This window comes from Plecotus auritus (assembly GCF_963455305.1).
Source record: "Plecotus auritus genome assembly, chromosome: 8".
NCBI classification, from domain to species: domain Eukaryota; kingdom Metazoa; phylum Chordata; class Mammalia; order Chiroptera; family Vespertilionidae; genus Plecotus; species Plecotus auritus.
In genome coordinates, this window is record NC_137782.1 from 60,641,730 (window position 1) to 60,660,923 (window position 19,194).

A 19,194-nucleotide genomic window follows, 5' to 3' on the forward strand; every position below is an offset into this window, starting at 1 on the left:
ATGACTTACCCAAGGTCATACAGATCCCCTATAAAATCCTTTCATGTGTTTATGGGATATAGCTACAGATCTCCTGCCTTTACACCTCTTTCTCTACCATTGGAATCACTTGCTTCCCACACATGCCAGCAAAACCAAGACTGATCACAATATCACCACAAGAAAAAAAGGAAGGAGGATGCAAAATTCTATAATCAGCATGATTCCCATTATAAAACTTGGTGTGTATGAATAGTAAATGCACATTTGGCATATATCCATGTGGTAAATAAATACTAAAAGGAAATACACAAAACACTAATTGGGATTGGTGGAGGAATGCAATAATTTTGGTTTTCACTTTTTTAAATGTTCAGCATTTTCTAGTTTTCTGCAATGAGTATGCCCCCATTCATTCAACATTTACCTACCAGGTACTATATAGGTGCTAGAGATGAAAGACAGATAAAGTCCAATCCCTGCCTTTGTGAAGCAATGAATCAAGTGGTGGAGAAAAGATATGTACAAACTACACGGCTGTCAACAGCTATAATACAATGTGTGTGGTAAGTGATAGCGCTGCAAAGGGAGCACAATGAGTGTGCAGAATGGGGTACAACCCCAACTGGGGGCAAGTCAGGAAAGGTTGTCTTGAAAAGATGAATCTTAAAGAACGAGCAGGAATTTACTAGAAAAAGAGGGACAGGATTAGGGGTGGCATTTCAGGTAGAAAGGCCTACAGTGGCAAAGGCGATTATATGGAGGATCCAGGAGGCCATCTGCCTAGGTTGTTGGAGGGGTTAGAGGTGGCAGGAGGTGCTGCAGGGGAGTTGAGGGGTCAGACCATGAAGAGCCATTTATGTGGCATTAAGTCACACTGTATCCTATAGGCAGTGAAATAACACTGCAAAGTTTTGTTTTTTTCAAATACATGTTTATTGATTTCAGAGAGGAACGGAGAGAGAGAGACATAGAAACATCAATGATGAGAGAGAATCATTGATCAGCTGCCTCCTGTACCCCCCATAGTGGGGATCAGCCTGCAACCCGGGCATGTGCCCTTGACCGAATTGAACCTTAGACCCTTCCGTCCACAGGCCGATGCTCTATTCACTGAGCCAAACTGGCTAGAGCATAGATCATAATTTTCTAAACTATCCCTTTAGTAACATGTGTGGGTGGTGGTGGTTTTTCTATTATGAATATGACTGCTATGAACATCCTAATGCAGGTAGCTTTCCCCATAACTTAGTTATATAAAGATAAATTCATAGGTAGACCATTGCTTCCAAAAGTAGGAACAGTTTTATGGCACTTAAAACATAATGCTAAAATTATTATCCAAAGAACTGAGACAATTTAGAGTGTAGCAACAACTACCAGTTTCATCCCACCCTTGTCAGCATTAGGTATTACCATTTTTTTTCTTTCTTTTACTAAAATAGGTGAAAATTTGTTCATTTGATCTGGTGGGATATACACACATAGCCAGCACTGACCTGGGGTACCCGATCTTGAACCTGGACAACTTTTCTGTTACCTCGCTGTCAATCAGTTCACAAAATTTTTCTTTCCACACTGTTATCAACTCAACTCCCAGGCTCACGAGGATCAAGGGCCGCACGTCTTGTTGGTTGTCTGGAAGGAGGATCTGGTGAAGGCCCTACAGGAAAAAGTCCCAGAAAGTTGGATCTCAGGGACCATCCACTTCTACTGGCAGATATTCTAGATGGAAAAAACAAGGCTCAAATAGGAAGTGACTCCATCTGGGGTCATTTGGCAAATGATGGGGAGAAGTCCAGGAAATGATGGGGAGAAATCCAGGGCTCATTTGCTACATGACATCGAATCTTCCGACTCTTCAAATGACAAGAGCCCTTAAGGCGCTTTGTCCACATCCTGCCTGCAGGCAGCGGGCTCTCTCCCAGAATTGTACTCACAGTTACTTTCCAGGGTATGGCATTTTACAAGTTCCCCCAACAGCCAATCTCAACTCTTCCTTGTGCCAAGTAAGCCCACGTTCTCTTCCTTAGGACTATGACAAAAATCAAACAGCTAGTCCTCCTCTTCTAGATCTTCCCTTTTGTAGCTACAACCCGCTTCCCCATCTTTTTCTGCAGGTCTTTGCCCATAAATCCATGTCCCCACTGAGCCTCCATTCTTTCTCCCTCCCGCATAGACTTTGGAGGCTGCTGGCCTCCTTCTCTGCAGCTTATCATGCTCCTTTGGCTCCGTGGCATGGATTCCTATTTGGTTATATCTGGAAGGGAGATGGAGGTCAACAGGCATATCTGCTTGTAGATGTCTCATGATGTGAGATACCTGGCTCCTACCATCCACCATTCATTTACTTAATTGATCCATTTCAGTATACATGACAGTAGAATCAATTGTTAATCCATACACCAACTTTATCAACTATAGTCCAATGCTTGTGTGTGGTTCCTTCTGCTTTTAGTCTTACAGACTCCAGTCGTCTCCAAATACTTAAGTCATCAGCACTTTTTTCTCTCTTTCCCTTCATTGAAGTGGTTTCATGCATTTGTAAAATTGTTAGAGTCTCTTGTCAGAGTGTGTATTCCTTCCTGGGATCTCCCGACATCCTAGATAATTTTTTTTGTTTTGACAAATTGCATACATTAAGCTTCACTCTTTGTGCTGTAAAGTTCTATGGGTTTTTACAAATGCTTAATGTTTTGAATCCACCATTACAGTATCATACAGATAATTTTACTGTCCTAAAAAATCCCTTGTGCTTTACCTATTCAGCCCTTGACCTGACCTCCAAACCTCTGGCCACCACTGATCATTTTATTATCTCTGTAATTTTACCTTTTCCGGAATGTCATGGAATTGGAATCATACAATCTATAAACATAGAATATTTTCCATTTATGTAAATCTTCTTTGAATTATTTCATTATAGTAAGTTTTCTACATATGGATCCTGAACATATTTTGTTAGATTTATATCTAAGTATTTCACTTTTTGGTGCTATTGTACATGGCATTGTATTTTTAATTTCAAATTCCAATTGTTCATTACCTTATTACTACAACTTTGCTATAATCATTCATTAGCTTCAGGAATTTTGGGGGGTTCTTTTTTATTTTATTCTTAGAAATAAACAAGCATATCATCTGCAAACAAACACAGCTTTATTTCTCCCTCCCCAATCTGTATATGTTTTACTTTCTCTTCTTGTGTTAATGCACTAGCTAGGACTTCCAGTACAATGTTGAATAGGAGTGGTGAGAGGGGACACCCTTGCCTTATTCCTAAATTATTTTAAAGCAAGTCCCAGATGTCATATTTTATCTGTAAATATGTTGATAGTTATTGCATAACTATAAGAACTCTTAAAAACCATAAGCATAATACGGTAATTTTAAAATTACCATATCTAAGAAATCAATAATGTTCCTTAATATCATTACATATAGAGTGGGATATTTTTAAACCTTTACTCTCATTACTTAACACTCACAACCTATCATGTTACACACTATATTGTAAACAAGGCTTTCTGTACACTTACAACGATTTCTCCTTCCTCCACTGTGTGGAGCTTGACGTAGCCCCCCACTGCAGCCTCCTTCGGGATATCACCATACTTGGTTTTGATCATGGGACACTTCAGCAGATGAGGTTGCCGGGATCTGAAATTAGACAACTCCTTAAAAAGAACTCCTTTGTAACACAGCCAGTTCATGAGGCCATGGATAACCAGCTCCATCTCCATTGTACATGGAAATCTTCCCTCCCCTCTCTCAGAAGTGAGAAAACTTCTGGGAGAGACTGAGTCAGGAATTGGAGAAGTTTAATAGGGAGGGAGACTTGGAAGAGAAGAAGATGGGACCCCTTTAACCACCTGAAAGCTGTTTGTTATGTGCAAGAAGTGGCTGATGACCTCATGCAGCTGAGCCAGGTCTGCTGGGTGAGAAGTCCACACTGGCTGACGTATGCTCAACATGAGGAAGGAATTCCTAAGTCAGAGCTGCCTGAAAATGGACCAGACTGTTTGACAAAGAGTAGGCTCTGTGCCCTTAGGGACACTACAGGAAGGCAGAGAAGAGGTGGCTGTGTGTGTGTGTGTGTGTGTGTGTGTGTGTGTGCGCGCGCGTGTGTGTTTGTTTACAAAGACAGGTTTCCCTGGGTAGCCTGGAGACTCTGTACTTTGTTCATGTTGGGGTTAATTTTACCCAGGCAATCCTGTTGTGCCTTCTTTGGTCTCGGGCTAGGTAGAAGGAAGAGACAGGCTATGCTTTTTGGATTAGAGGCAGGAAAAAGAGTATTTATCAGCTGAAAATATGGCTGAACTCGCCTACACATAAATAAGGCAGGCTTCTATTTTCACACAAACCCCAGGACCGCTAGATGAGTGGCACATGCCCAGCATGTCCTTTGTTTTTCACTTGTGGGTCCAGCCTGTCCCTTTCCCCTCACTGATTTATAGCAGAGAAACTGGGCCTGTTCTATCACTACCTTCAGAAGAATTGGGATTGGTATTTCAAGCACAGGATCCCTTAGAAAGAGTATCCATCCGAGGGGGAAAAAAACTCAGAAGCCATGGGATGCTCATATGGAGGCAAGCAGGCTGGGAAAGTTAGCAGGCAAAAGACTTGAGGAAAGTGGCACGATGGCAATATGGAGATTGTGATACTGATGTCATTATCTATATCACTGCAGAGCACACTCTCACGGCAACATTTTTGTTCCATCTTTAATGGGGTGGGGACTGTTTCTAGGGCTTGGTGTTGAGCTGCCTGTAGGCCAGTGCCCACCAAGTGTCCTTTCCCACTCCTCAGCCCCTCTGGGTTGAGGCAAAAGTGCAGCCCTCATTGTGCATCCACCTTGTTCCCATAGTGACAATTGTACCAGACACAAGACTGAGTGCTAACAAGCGACTTGGACTTGAATCCTGGCTCTGCCACTTCCTGCATGTGTGACCTCAAACAAGTAACTGAATCTCTCTCTGTACCTTGTGTGTTCTCACCTGAAAGATGGGAGTGATAATAGCAGTACTTACACTTACCTGATAGGATTTTTGTAAGAATTAAATTAGATAAGGCAGTGCCTGGCAGAGTATTCCATTAGTGTTAGATATAGTTATCATTATCTCATTTAATTGCTGGCTTGCAACAACCCCTCGACTTAGACACTATTATATATAGACAAGGAAACTAAGGCTTACAGAGGTCAAGTTCCTTGCCCGGGGACGCAGAGCTAAAATAAGTGGCCAAGCCAGGATGTGAACCTGGGTTGAACTGACTACTAAGCCCAGGCTCTTATACTGTCTCCCTTGGATGGTTAGGATTTTTTGAAGAGGCTCAAGACCCAGGGGCACACAGAGTGACAGCTGTAAGATCTGTCCTGCCCCTTCTGCTTCAAATGGTTCCCTGAAAAAGGAAGAAACTGACCACCTAAAGTGGCCCCTGAGAGTTAAAGGCAGAGAATGCAGCTCCTGGACATCAAACCCAGCACCTCTCAGGCTGCCTTCCCCACACCCCCAACCTTTAGGGTAGAGCTATGACTGCTACCTCCGCCCCCTCCCCAGCGTCCCTGACATTCTGCCCTGTAAGTTATATCATCTTTTCAACCAGAATCTGGACCCTCCTATCTGCCAAGAGCTAAGCTTACTTGATCTTTGGGCCAAAGGTCTTTGGGAGACTATCTTCTAGGGTATTAATCTTCTTACTGAAGGTGGTCCCCTGTTGTTCCAAGGCTTTCTGGAGATGCAGAAGTTTCAGAGGGCTAAAATCCTGTGCAGGATATGATTTGACCTGGAATTCCTTAAATCTCTTCACAGGAGAAGCTTCTGTTAGAGACAGCACAGGGAAACATATTAGTGGGCCTTTGCACGTATGAGGGTTGTGGTGGGCAGTTGGAGATATATCATAGTTACCTGCCTGGCTAGTCTGGTGTATGGGGAAATTTTTTTAAAAAAGAGAGAGGGGTTAAAAATATACCATGGTGTCCATGTACTAGTATTGTCCCTCCATTGCATCCAGAGAAGTGTCACTGGCTTCATTTAAGAAATAAAATGAGCAGCAGAGAGGTTAAGTCACCCAGGAAAAGGCTGAAGCTGTTTGAACTCCGGTCTATCTAATTCAAAGCTCATGTCTTTTGGCAGATCACATTTGTCTGGGCTTTCAAACTGGGATTGGGGGTAGGAGCAGCAACAAAAGATAAATGGAGGATCAGCCATGGAACCTTGAACAAGTCACATAATCTCTTGGAACCCTCATAGGATAATTGTAAGAATTACAGATAAGAGTATGTGCTATGTACCTAGCACAGTGCCCAGCATATAACAGGCCCTCCATTAGAGTTATTAACAAGTTCTCCAAGAGAATACTACTCAGGAGTAAACCAACTACTCAAGAACTGTTAGAGCTAATAAATGAATTCAGCAAAATAGCAGGATACAAAGTCTACACAAAAATCAGTTGGATTTCTATAAACTAACCAAACTACAAAACACTGCTGAAAGAAATTAGAGAACACATAATAAATGGAAATATATCCCATGTTCATGAATTAGAAGCCAATATTGTTAAGATGTTAATACTACCCAAAGCCATCTATAGATTCAATGTAATTACTATCAAAAGTCATTATCTGACTTTTTTACAGAAATAGAAAAACCTATCCTAAAATTCAGAAGAAATCTCAAGGGACCCCAAATAACCAAAACAATCTGTTGGAAGCCACCCATTGTCTTCACTAGCAGAGAGGTGTGGACAAGGAACCCGGAAGGCTGGTTAACCTTGAAGCTCTGAAAGGTCAGAGCCAAACACCCACTGTCTAGTTGAGACAAAGGTAGCTAAAGCAACTTCCACCTTTTAGTCTTATGTAAATCCTTGCTGATGGGCTATCATTAAAATTGCCTGCCTAAGGGCTATGGGTGTATCCCACAACCTGAATAAAAGGGATAGCAAGGCCAGAGCGGGGGTAGAGTCCTTCCTCCTGAGCTGGGCTCCTGCCTGGCCCCCAATATTTCCAAATTAATATTTTCTAGTCTCTTTCATTTGTGTGTGGCCTCCTCCAGAGCCCGAACCCTGAACCTGAACCCTGAACCACGCGGGATGTGGGGGAGACACTTGCAACTGGCACCCCAGATGGGACACTCGCAACAATCTTGAAAAAGAACAAAGCTGGAGAATTCACACTTCCTGATTTCAAAACTTACTATAAAGCTACAGTAATCTAAACAGTATGATACTGGCATAAAAATAGACATATAGCCCTAGCCAGTTTGGTTCACTGGATAGAGTGTCAGCCTGCAGACCAAAGGGTCCCAGATTCAATTCCAGTTGCAGGCTCCTCCCTGGCCCAGGCCCTGGTCAGGGCTCATACAGGAGGCAACCAATCAATGTGTTTCTCTCACATCAATGTTCCTCTCTTATCTTTTCCTCTCTCTCCCACTCTCCCTAAAAATCAATGGAAAAGTATCCTTGGATGAGGATTAACAACAACAACAACAACAACAACAAAATATATATATGTATCTTATATAATAAAGATATAATATGCAAATTAACGTCATGCCATCACAAGATGGCTGCGCCCACAGCAGAGGTGGGGTTCCTGTAACACAAGATGGCTGCGCCCACAGCAGAAGCTGGGTTCCCATAACGAGTGATGAGCAGGGACCTGAGGCTGCGTGGAGCCGGGCTGGGGCGGGGGACCTGAGGCTGTGCCCCCCGCCCAGCGGGGCTTGACTGGAGACCTTAGGCCATGCCCCTCGCCCCAGCACTGGGCCAGGGGACCTCAGGCCGTGCACCCCGCCCAGCGGTGCTTGACAGGGGACCTCAAGGCGCGACCCCTCCCCAGTGCCAGGCCGGGGGACCTGAGGCTGTGCCCCCCACCCCAGCATCCAGCTGGGGGACCTCAGGCCATGCCCCCATGCTGGCACCAGCCCAGGGGACCTCAGGCCATGCCCCCCGCCCCAGCGCCAGGCGGGGGACCTGAGGGTGCGTTGGGTGACCTGAGGCTGCGTCCCCCACCTGGCATGCGCCGGGGGACCTGAGGCTGCACCCCCGACCCGGCACCGGGCCAGGGGACCTGAGGCTGTGCCCCCCGCCTGGCAGGGCTTGACGGGGGTGGGGCCGGCTGGATCTGGATCTCGCCTAAGGGGGGTGGGGCCGGCCAGGTCTGGGTCTCGCATGATTTTGAGGCATGCACAGGTGGGCGGGTACTTGACTCTGGGTCCTGTGGTGTGCCGCAGACTCTGACAGGAGGGAGATTTTCATATACATTTTACTAATTTTCTTTCATCTCTGACACTTCTATTATAGAGAAAGGGCAAATAACAATATTAAAATATTTCCTCTAATTAATTCCCTTTTAATGTGCACTGGGCCACTAGTATATATATAAAATAATAAAAGCGTAATATGCTAATTAGACCAGACAACCCAACGACCTTCCAGACGCCATTCCAGAAGTCCTTCTGAACAACCTTCCTGACAAAGCCACAGCAGCAGGGGCCGAGGCAGAGGCAGTTAGGGGAGATCAGGCAGGCAGGCGAGCGGTTAGGGGCAATCAGGCAGGCAGGCAAGTGGTTAGGGGTGATCAGGCAGGCAGGCGAGCAGTTAGGGGCAATCAGGCAGGCAGGCAGAGGGGTTATGGGCAATCAGGCAGGCAAGCAGGCAAGTGGTTAGAAGCCAGCAGTCGGACATTCCTCTCACAATTCAGGACATCCAGTTGCCAGTTTAGGCCCGATCCCGCAGGGATCCCTGCAGGATCAGGCCTAAACTGGTAGTTGGACATCCCCCAAGAGGTCCCAGATTGCAAGAAGGTGCAGGCTGGGTTGAGGGATCCCCCTCCCCATGCATGAATTTCATGCACTGGGCCTCTAATATATATATACACACACACACACACACACACACACATACCAATGAAACAGAATAGAAAGCTCAGAAATAAATGTTCACATATGTGGTCAAATAATTTTTTACAAGGGTGCCAATACCATTCAATAGGGAAAGGACAGTCTTTTCAACAAATGGTGTGGGGAAAACTCTATATCCACATGTAAAAGAATAAGTTGGACCCTTATCAAACATATTCAAATATGAACTCAAAAATGAATCGAAGACCTAAATGTAAGTTCTAACACTATAAAACTGTTAGAAGAAAACATAAGGCAAAAGCTTCATGACATTGGATTTGACAATGATTTCTTATATATAAACCAAAGACACAAGTGACAGCAACAACAGACAAGATGGACAAAATAAACTTCATGAAAAATTTTAAATTTTGTGCACCAAAGACAAAATCAACAGAGTAAAAAGGCAAACTGAAAAGTGGGATAAAATATTTGCAAATCTTATGTCTGATAAGAGATTAATGTCCAGAATATATAGAGAATTTCTAAAACTTAAAAAAAAAAGATGAGGATGTGGAGAAATTGGAACCCTTATGCACTCTTAGTGGTAAGGTAAAATGGTATAGCTGCTGTGAAACACAAATGACAATTCCTAAAGAAAAAGAAAGAAAGAAAGAAAGAAAGAAAGAAAGAAAGAAAGAAAGAAAGAAAGAAAGAAAGAAAGAAAGAAAATAGAATTACCATGTGATCCAACAATTCCACTGCTTGGTATATATTCAAAAGAAAAAAGGGTCTAAATATATATTTGTACACCTGTGTTCACAAAAGCATTATTCACTAAAACTAAAATGTGGAAGCAGCTCAAGTGTCCAACAACAGATGAATGGATAAACAAAATGTGGTATATTTATACAATGGAATATTATTCAGCCTTAAAAAGGAAGGAAATTCTGACATATGCTACAACATAGATGAAACACGAAGACATTATACAAAGTAGAATAAGCCAGTCACAAAAAGACAAATATTGTATGATTCCACTTATATGAGGTACTTAGAGTAGTCAGAGTCATAGAGATGAAAAATAGAATGGTGGTTGCCAGGGAGAGGGGGAATTGAGAGTTACTGTTTAACTGATATAGTGTTTCAGTTTTATAAGATGAAAAGAGTTATGAAAATGGATGGTGGTGATGGTTGTACAACATTATGAATGTATTTAATACCACCAAACTATATGCTTAAAAATGGTTAATATAGTAAATTTTGTTATGTGTATTTTACCACAATAAATAAAATTGGGGGGAAATTTTATGGAATACAGCGTTTTGTCTGGTGGATTGGTAGTGGAAAAGAGAGATGCATGCATGATTCAGTCAGCCTTCTTTAGTAACCTGTGTGATAATGACAACGAACCTCTACTATATACTAATGCGTCCAAGTAGTGTTCTGAGAGCTTTATATAGTCATCTGCTTAATTTCATAACAAGTCTATGACCTAGAGACGACAAATCACATTATATAGGCTGAGAGCATGGATACACAGAGATACAGAGTGACTTTTCTAGAATCACACACCTAGTAAGAGACAGACCCTGGGTTCAAACACACCAGTTTGTCACCTGGGCTTATGCTCTTAACCACAACACTACCATGACACACAAAGAAACCAGGCCTAGAGGCTTAAGTACTCACCAAAGTCACCCAGCTGATCAGTGGGATTCAAACCCGTCTAACTCCAAGGTCTCCCTCCCTGCTAAGAGGAAAAGATGAAAAGGGGGAGTGGGAGAGATAGACCAGAGTCTAACCTGGCCAGGCAGTGTAGACTAGGTTTTCACAGCTGGTGGAAGAAGTAATCAAACCAGATATTCTGCCAGGCCCTTGTAGCTCTAGATTTCTAAAACTCTATGGGCTGGGAACTGGAAACAGGATGGGGCCAGGTGCCCCTGCTGGGCTGCCGGCTGCCAGATGTGGACAGAGGCTTACCTTTGAGGTTGGTCTTCAGAGCTCTGTCATCTATCAGCTCCAGATGCTGCCAAATCCACTTGTAGTAGAAAGGCGAAGCCGCAAGGTCTAATAGCCGCAGGACTTCACAGCTGCCCTGGGTGCATCAAGGAACATAAAACCAAAGGCTTAACCCCAAGGCCTCCAGGCAGACCACACTTTGAAAATATTCTGTCTGTATTATGTCTCACCCCATTTTGTTTTATTTGCTCAATATAAGTAGTTCTGGGTCCCTTTTAAAAAATGAATATGTTATATACTTATAAAAAATTCAAATAGGCCGAAACCGGTTTGGCTCAGTGGATAGAGCGTCGGCCTGCGGACTGAAGGGTCCCGGGTTCGATTCCGGTCAAGGGCATGTACCTTGGTTGCGGGCACATTCCCAGTGGGGGGTGTGCAGGAGGCAGCTGATCGATGTTTCTCTCTCATTGATGTTTCTAACTCTCTATCCCTCTCCCTTCCTCTCTGTAAAAAATCAATAAAATATATTAAAAAACAAAACAAAACAAAAATTCAAATAACTAAATTCAATGTGGAGCTGGAAAAAAAGTCATTGAGGATTATTGGGACACAGTGAAATTGATTTTGGATTATAGATTATATCAATGCTAAATTTGCAGATTTTTATAATTATTCTGTGGTTAATTTCTTAGAAAATAATAATGTAAATGTATGATGAATGATACTTAACTCTCAAGTGATTCAGGAAGGAAAAAACATACATATTAAAGTAAATGTGGCAAATGTTAACAATTGATGAATCTAGGTTAAGGTTCTACAAGAGTTCTTTGTACAGTTCTTGAAACTTTTCTATAAATTTAAAATCATTCCAAATTAAAAGTTTAAAAAACTACAGGACATGGAACAAAGAAATAGAGGAAGATATAAACAAGTGAAAGAAAATACTGTGAGAGAAACCAAGATGGCGGCATAGGTAAACACCTAAACTGCTGCCTCGCACAACAATTTCAAAACTCCAACTAAAAGACAGAACGGACATCATCCAGAACCACAGGAAAGCTGGCTGAGTGAAAATTCTACAACTAGAAGGAAAGAGGAAAGCTCACAGAGAATTGGAGGTACGGCAAAGGGGCTTTGTGCGCGCAGAGGGAAGGGCGGCTGAGAGCCTGGCTGACTTTCTCTGGTGGAAGGGGGAAGGAAGCCTCCGACCGCACTGAACCCCAGTTCTGACTGCACTGAACCCCAGTTCCGGGCGAGCCCCTGGGGACCCATGCTCTTACGGGGGGAGTCTGGACTCTCGGGGGGAGACTCGAGCTGGGAAAGGCAGAAGTCTGAAGGCGCACGCAGGCCAGTGCGCACAAAGGCTGCGGAGGTTGCCACAGGCTTTCCCTAGTGGAAGGGAGTCAGAGGCTCCTGACGGCACTGAGCCCCAGTTCTGACTGCAGTGAACCCCAGTTCCAGGCGAGCCCCTGGGGACCCACGCTCTTGTGGGGGGAGTCTGGACTCTCAGGCGGAGACTCGAGCTGGGGAAGGTGGAGGACTGAAAGCGCACATGCGCGCAAGGGCAAGGCTGACAGGAAGCCAAGACTGAGACTCCACCCCATCCAAGCTGAGCACAGAGGCTATTGCAATTTGGCAAGTCTAATCCTATAAGGCTGTCTCCAGCACCGAACTTCTCCCAGCATAGACACAGCTGATCCTTACAGCCAACTGGCCCGGAGGTCAATTCTTCCCAGTGATACCAACAACAATAAAGACTTCATTACAACAAGGCTGTACACACAGTCCACAAAGGGGTGCACCAAGAGTGTCCACCTCAGGTTAACTGGGGAAGCAGACCCACTGGGCCATATTGGAAACCTAGCACAAATATCTACCTTACCAACTCAGGGAATCAGTGAAAATGCGGGGTCAAAGAATCAGATCACAAATGAAAGAAATGGAGGAAAACAAACGACTGGATATAGAATTCAAAACCACGGTTATAAGACTTTTTAAGAATATCCTAGAAAAGGCCGATAAATATAACGAGACCCTCGAAGATATGAAAAAGGACCAACTAGAAATTAAACATACACTGACTGAAATAAAAAATATTATACAGAGACCCAGAAACAGAATAGAGGAACCCAAGAATCAAGCCAAAGAATTGAAATACAAAGAAGCAAAAAACACTCAACCGAAAAAGCAAAAAGCAAAAAAAAAATTCCAAAAAGTTGAAGATAATGTAAGAAGACTCTAGGACAACTTCAAGCGTACCAACATCAGAATTATGGGGGTGCCAGAAGAAGAGAGAGAGCAAGATACTGAAAACCTATTTGAAGAAATAATGACCGAAAACTTCCCCCACCTGGTGAAAGAAATAGACTTACAAGTCCAGGAAGCCCACAGAACCCCAAACAAAAGGAATCCAAAGAGGACCACACCAAGACACATCATAATTAAAATGCCAAGAGCAAAAGACAAAGAGAGAATATTAAAAGCAGCAAGAGAAAAACAGTTAGTTACCTACAAGGGAGCACCCATACGACTGTCAGCTGACTTCTCAACAGAAACTATGCAGGCCAGACAGGAGTGGCAAGAAATTTTCAATGTGATGAATAGCAAGAACCTACAACCAAGATTACTCTACCCAGCAAAGCTATCATTCAGAATTGAAGGGCAGATAAAGAGCTTCACAGATAAGAAAAAGCTGAAGGAGTTCATCACCACCAAACCAGTATTATATGAAATGCTGAAAGGTATTCTTAAAGAAGAGGAAGAAGAAAAAAGTAAAGAGAAATATTATGAACAACAAATACATATCTATCAACAAGCGAACCTAAAAATCAAGTGAATTAAAAATCTGATGAACAGAATAATCTGGTGAATATAATAGAATCAGGGGCATAGAAAGGGAGTGGACTGATAATTCTCAGGGGGAAAGGGGTATGGGGGGTTCATGAAGAGAATGGACAAAAATCATACACCTATGGATGAGGACAGTGCGGGGGAGGTAAGGGCAGAAGGTGGGGTGGGAAATGGGTGGAGGGGAGCTATGGGGGGAAAAAGGAGAAATAATTGTAATAATCTGAATAAAGATTTATTTAAAAAAAAAAAAGAAAGAAAATACTGTATTTATGGATTGGTAGAATCAACATCATTAAAATGTCCATACTTCCCAAAGCAATCTATAGATTCAGTGACATCCCCATTAAAATACCAATGGCATATTTCACAGATCTAGAACAAACACTCCAAAAATTTACATGAAACCAAAAGAAGACCCTGAATAGCTGCAACAATCTTGAGAAAGAAGAACAAGGTTGGAGGAATCGCAATACCAGATATCAAGTTATACTACAAAGTCACTGTACTCAAAACAGTCTGGTACTGGCACAAGAATAGGCATATAGATCAATGGAATGGAACAGAGACCCCAGAAATTGACCCAAGCCATTATGCTCAATTAATATTTGACAAAGGCCGAAACCGGTTTGGCTCAGTGGATAGAGCGTCGGCCTGCGGACTGAAGGGTCCCGGGTTCGATTCCGGTCAGGGGCATGTACCTTGGTTGCGGGCACATCCCCAGTGGGAGGTGTGCAGGAGGCAGCTGATCGATGTTTCTCTCTCATCGATGTTTCTAGCTCTCTATCCCTCTCCCTTCCTCTCTGTAAAAAACCAATAAAATATATTTTTAAAAAAATATTTGACAAAGGAGGCAAGAGTATACAATGGAGTAAAGACATCTTTTCAATAAATGCTGTTGGGAAAACTGGACAGGTACATGCAAAAAATGAAACTAGACCACCAACTTACACCATACACAAGAATAAACTCAAAATGGATAAAAGACCTAAATGTAAGTCGTGAAAACCATAAAAATCTTAGAAAAAACCATAGACAGCAAAATCACTGACATTTCTAATAGCAATATGTTTACCAATACATCTCCTAGGGCAGTGGTTCTCAACCTTTCTAATGCCGCGACCCTTTAATACAGTTCCTCATGCTGTTGTGACCCCCAACCGTAAAATTATTTTCATTGCTACCTCATAACTGTAATTTTGCTACTGTTAATGAATAGTAATGTAAATATCTGTGTTTTCCACGGCATTAGAAAGGTTGAGAACCACTGTCCTAAGGGCAAAGGAAACTAAGGAAAAAAATAAGCAAATGGGACTACGTCAAATTCAAAAGCACAGCAAAAGAAACTGTCAACAAAGTGAAAAGAGAGCCCACTGCATGGGAGAATGTATTTGCCAATTATACATCCAATAAGGGGATAATTTCCAAAATATCTAAAGAATTCATACAACTTAGCAAAAGGAAGACAAACAATTCAATTTTAAAATGGGCAAAGGAACTAAATAGACACTTCTCCAAAGTGGACATACAGAAGGTCAAGAGGCATATGAAAAAATGCTCAAAGTTACTAATCATCCAAGAGATGCAAATTAAAACAACAATGAGGTATCTCCTCACACCTGTCAGAATGGCTATCATCAACAAATCAACAAATGACAAGTGTTGGTGAGGATGTGGAGAAAAGGGAATCCTAGCACACTGCTGGTGGGAATGCAAGACTGGTACAGCCACTGTGGAAAACAGTATGGCGTTTCCTCAAAAAAATTACAAATGGAACTCCCATTTGACCCAGTGAACCCACTTCTAAGAATATATCCTAAGAAACCTGAAACACCAATCAGAAAGAAAATATACATCCCTGTGTTCATAAGTAGCACAATTTACAATAGCTAAGATTTGGAAACAGCCCAAGTGCCCATCAGCAGAATGGAATACTATGCAGCAGTAAAAAAGAAGGAACTCTTACCATGTGCAACAGCATGGATGGACCTGGAGAATATTATGCTAAGTGAAATAAGCCTGTCAGAGAAAGGTAAGTATCACATGATTTCACTCATAAGTGGAATCGGATGAACAAAATAGATCCAGAGATACAGAACCATGAACAAACTGATGAATTTCAGAGGGAAGGTGGGGGTGGAGAGGTGGGAGGGAGAGATTAACTGGAGAACTTATATGCATATATGCATAGCCCATGGACACAGACAATAGTGTGGCAAAGGCTTGGGAAGGGTGGGTGCAGGGAGGAGGGGGTCAATGGGAGGAAAAAACACGAAGAGGACATCTATAATACTTTCAACAATAAAGATTAAAAAAAAATTTTAAGTTTAAAAACAGAACATAGAGTAAGTTAAAACTATGTTTTTCTTAACACCCCAAAATAAAAAGTACTAACATTTTGGTGCATATTCTTTCAAACTTTTCTCTATAAGTATAGACAATTTTTCATAAATGAATCCATTTATGTAAATAGACTTTTATAACCTTTTAAAAAACTTAATGTATAAAAAATAAATAAAAATAAAAACGATATATCAAGGACATCTTTTCATGCTAAGCAATATTTTCTACATTTTTGCTTCTAATGATTGCATATTATTCTATGAATGCCAGAACTTGCATAAAATTGAAAATAAATATTCAGATGAGCAAAAGAAGTCAGACACAAAGGGCACATACTATATGAGTCCATTTATATGAAATTCAAGAACATGTAAAAGTAATCTGTGGTGACAAGTAGGAAGAGTGGTTATCACAGGGGGACTTTGTCTGGGAAAGGGCACAAGAGAGCCTTCTGAGGTGCAGGAAATGTGCTCTGTCTTGACTGGGTGATGCTTACACAGGTGAATACACATGTAAAAATTCACCAAGCTGGAAAGTTTAATTTGAGTTCTTTATTGCATATGTGTTACACCTCAAGAAATATTTTTGAAGATATTTAGCTTGTTTCTAATTTACCTCTCATGATTTTGTTCAGGACAGCAAAATCCCCAGCTAAAAAATCTTGCCACCTTCCCAAACTCCCCAGAAGTGGGCATGGCAGTGACCCAGTTCTGGCAAATGAGACTAAGTGAAAGACAGATGGATAAAATAGGAAACCAAGGTTGTCCTTCTCCCTTTCCACTGCTTGAAACTCAGATGTGATGGTTAGAGGTAGAGTAGCCATATTGTGACCATTAGGATGAAAGCCATAAGTTGTGGATGATGAAAGTAAAAGCTAGCCCGATAATTCTTTATCATCATTGATGTTTCTATCTCTCTCTCCCTTCCTCTCAGAAATAAATAAAAATAGATATATATTTTTTAAAGAAAGTAGAAGCTAGAAGGGGTGTGGGTTCTGAAAGACTTCCTAAAACAGCTCTTCTAGCCTTGGATTGCTTAAATCTAGACTTTACCGTGAGAAAAATTATTATTCATTAAGCTGCTGGAGGTGGGTTTCTGTGACTTGCAGTGGTCATCAACTTTAATTGACAATCTTGTCCATACATCTTCTAGAATGGTCATTAGGCAGTTCACAAATACTTGAGTTCTCCTCTCAAGCACAAGGAAGGATTATATTTTTCCACCCTTTGAATTAGGAATTTGTTTTGGTCAATTTCTGTTAGCAAAGTGATTTGTGATACTCTGGGTGGAAACTTTAAAAGCCAGTGCTTGATTCTCAACATTCCCTTAGCCCCATCTTGTTGATCATGATTCAGGCTGGCCTTCAGGGCTTGCCATTATCAGTTCTTCTAGGCTCTTCCCATCCTCTCTCACATAGCCATCAGAATTCTCCAAACTTATATAAACACCAGGCACATCCTTACTGCAAGCTTGGCTTCCCACTAGATAGAGTCTCCAGTGGCCTGGGTCCCTGAGTTACTATAAGGAGCAAGACTAACTGGCCTGCTATGATCAAGTAGTGGGTTGAAGGAATAAATCTTTATTAGTTAATCCACTGAGATTTGAGGATTGTTTATAATTGCAGCTGAAAGTAGTTTACCTAAAAGAATACCCATGTTTCATTATCTCTTTGGGATTAATTCCTAAAGGTATGCATGTTTCAATACACATCAACAAACTGCCCCTCAGAAATGTTAGATCTGTTTACACCTCTCTGACAGTATATAACAGAGTCCCTTATAATATATCTTTTGTTACATTGACAACTGGGTTTGCACAATCTTTTTAATTTTTCCTAATCTGATAGGCAAGAAGAATATGTCATCTTAAAATTTCATATCTTTATAAATCCTTAACCTTTTTTAGTAGGAACTCTTAAGAGACACATTATGAAGGGTTAAGGTTCAAGACAGTTTACTGTTAAAGAGGAAGAAGAAGAAGGGATCAAATATTTAATAAGCCCTTTTATATGCCAGGCATTGTGCATGGAGCTTTATTCAATATTCATTCAACAAACATTTATCAACTAGGGACTGCAGGTGCTAAAGAAAAACACTCCAACAGTTTCTTCTTAGAAAGTGTCTCATGGATATTTGATTACATCTGTATCTGTAAAGAAAACAATTTCACTATGATTCCCCAAATGATAAACTGTTCAAAATGAGTTGATTATGGGCATTAATGATGTTTGTGATACCAGCAGGAAATCAAGTTCTTTACTAGGTCTCAAGGACTCCCAGCCACCAGCTGCTGATTTTGCCCTCTAGTGGCAATATGAGTAAACTACAGGAGTCAGGCAGCCGGGTTTCCTTAGCAGAGGAACACTTAAGGAGCTAACTAGGCAGGAAATAAAAATTAGAAAAAATAGCAGTCCCTTTAAAGGGGCAGGTGCTCTCGAACTCCAGCCAGAGGGGGCCACACCAGAATACAGCCTGGTGTTGCCTGATCTTCTGAATATTCAAAAGAAGCCAGAAATCAGAATTTTTATGTCCAATCTCCACCTCAACTATTAAATCAGCTTCTAATAAAACACTGTAATGGACAAACCAAACTTATCTGCTGGCCAGGATGAGTTTATGACATCTGTATTATTTTTCTCAGAATGAAGTTCAAGCACCCCTACATTAGAATCACCTGTAATACTTTTTTAAAAAAATTTTTTTAATTGATTTCAGAGAGGAAGGGAGAGGAAGAGATAGAAATATCAATGATGAGAGAGAATCACTGATTGGCTGCCTCGTGCAAGCCCCCAGTGGGGATCAAGCCACAACCTGGGCATGTGTCCTGATCGGGAATCAAACCACAACCTTTTGGTTAATAGGTTGACACTCAACTACTGAGCCATGCCAGCTGGGTACCTGTGACACTTATTCACTTATTCAAAATGCAGTTTTCCAGAGTTAATGAATCAGATCTCTGTGGTGAGGCAGGAATCTACATGCCTTTTGAAGAAGGACCCTAGGTCAGTGGTCGGCAAACTCATTAGTCAACAGAGCAGCAAACCGCAGCTCGCAAGCCGCAGTTTGCCGACCACTGCCCTAGGTGTTCTTTGTGCTTAACAAAATTTGAAAACTCCTCCCTTAAATCACAGGCTCTCTGACTTTAATGTGCATCAGAATCACATGAAAGGCTGTGAATACACAGATTACTGAGCCCCACCCCCACCCCCACTCCTCCCAGACTT

At 41.9% G+C, this 19,194-nt stretch overlaps 1 protein-coding gene across 1 annotated transcript in view; it reads right to left on the minus strand.

Moving 5' to 3' along the window:
• CNBD2 (cyclic nucleotide binding domain containing 2) overlaps positions 1-19,194 on the minus strand; it is a gene marked incomplete at both ends in the record, with an annotated part of 55,733 nt that overhangs the window by 3,480 nt on the left and 33,059 nt on the right. The window contains 4 exons of the mRNA XM_080684803.1: positions 1,479-1,642; positions 3,519-3,639; positions 5,621-5,798; positions 10,803-10,917. Coding sequence (XP_080540929.1) covers positions 1,479-1,642; positions 3,519-3,639; positions 5,621-5,798; positions 10,803-10,917 — 578 coding nt within the window. The remainder of the gene's footprint in view (positions 1-1,478; positions 1,643-3,518; positions 3,640-5,620; positions 5,799-10,802; positions 10,918-19,194) is intronic.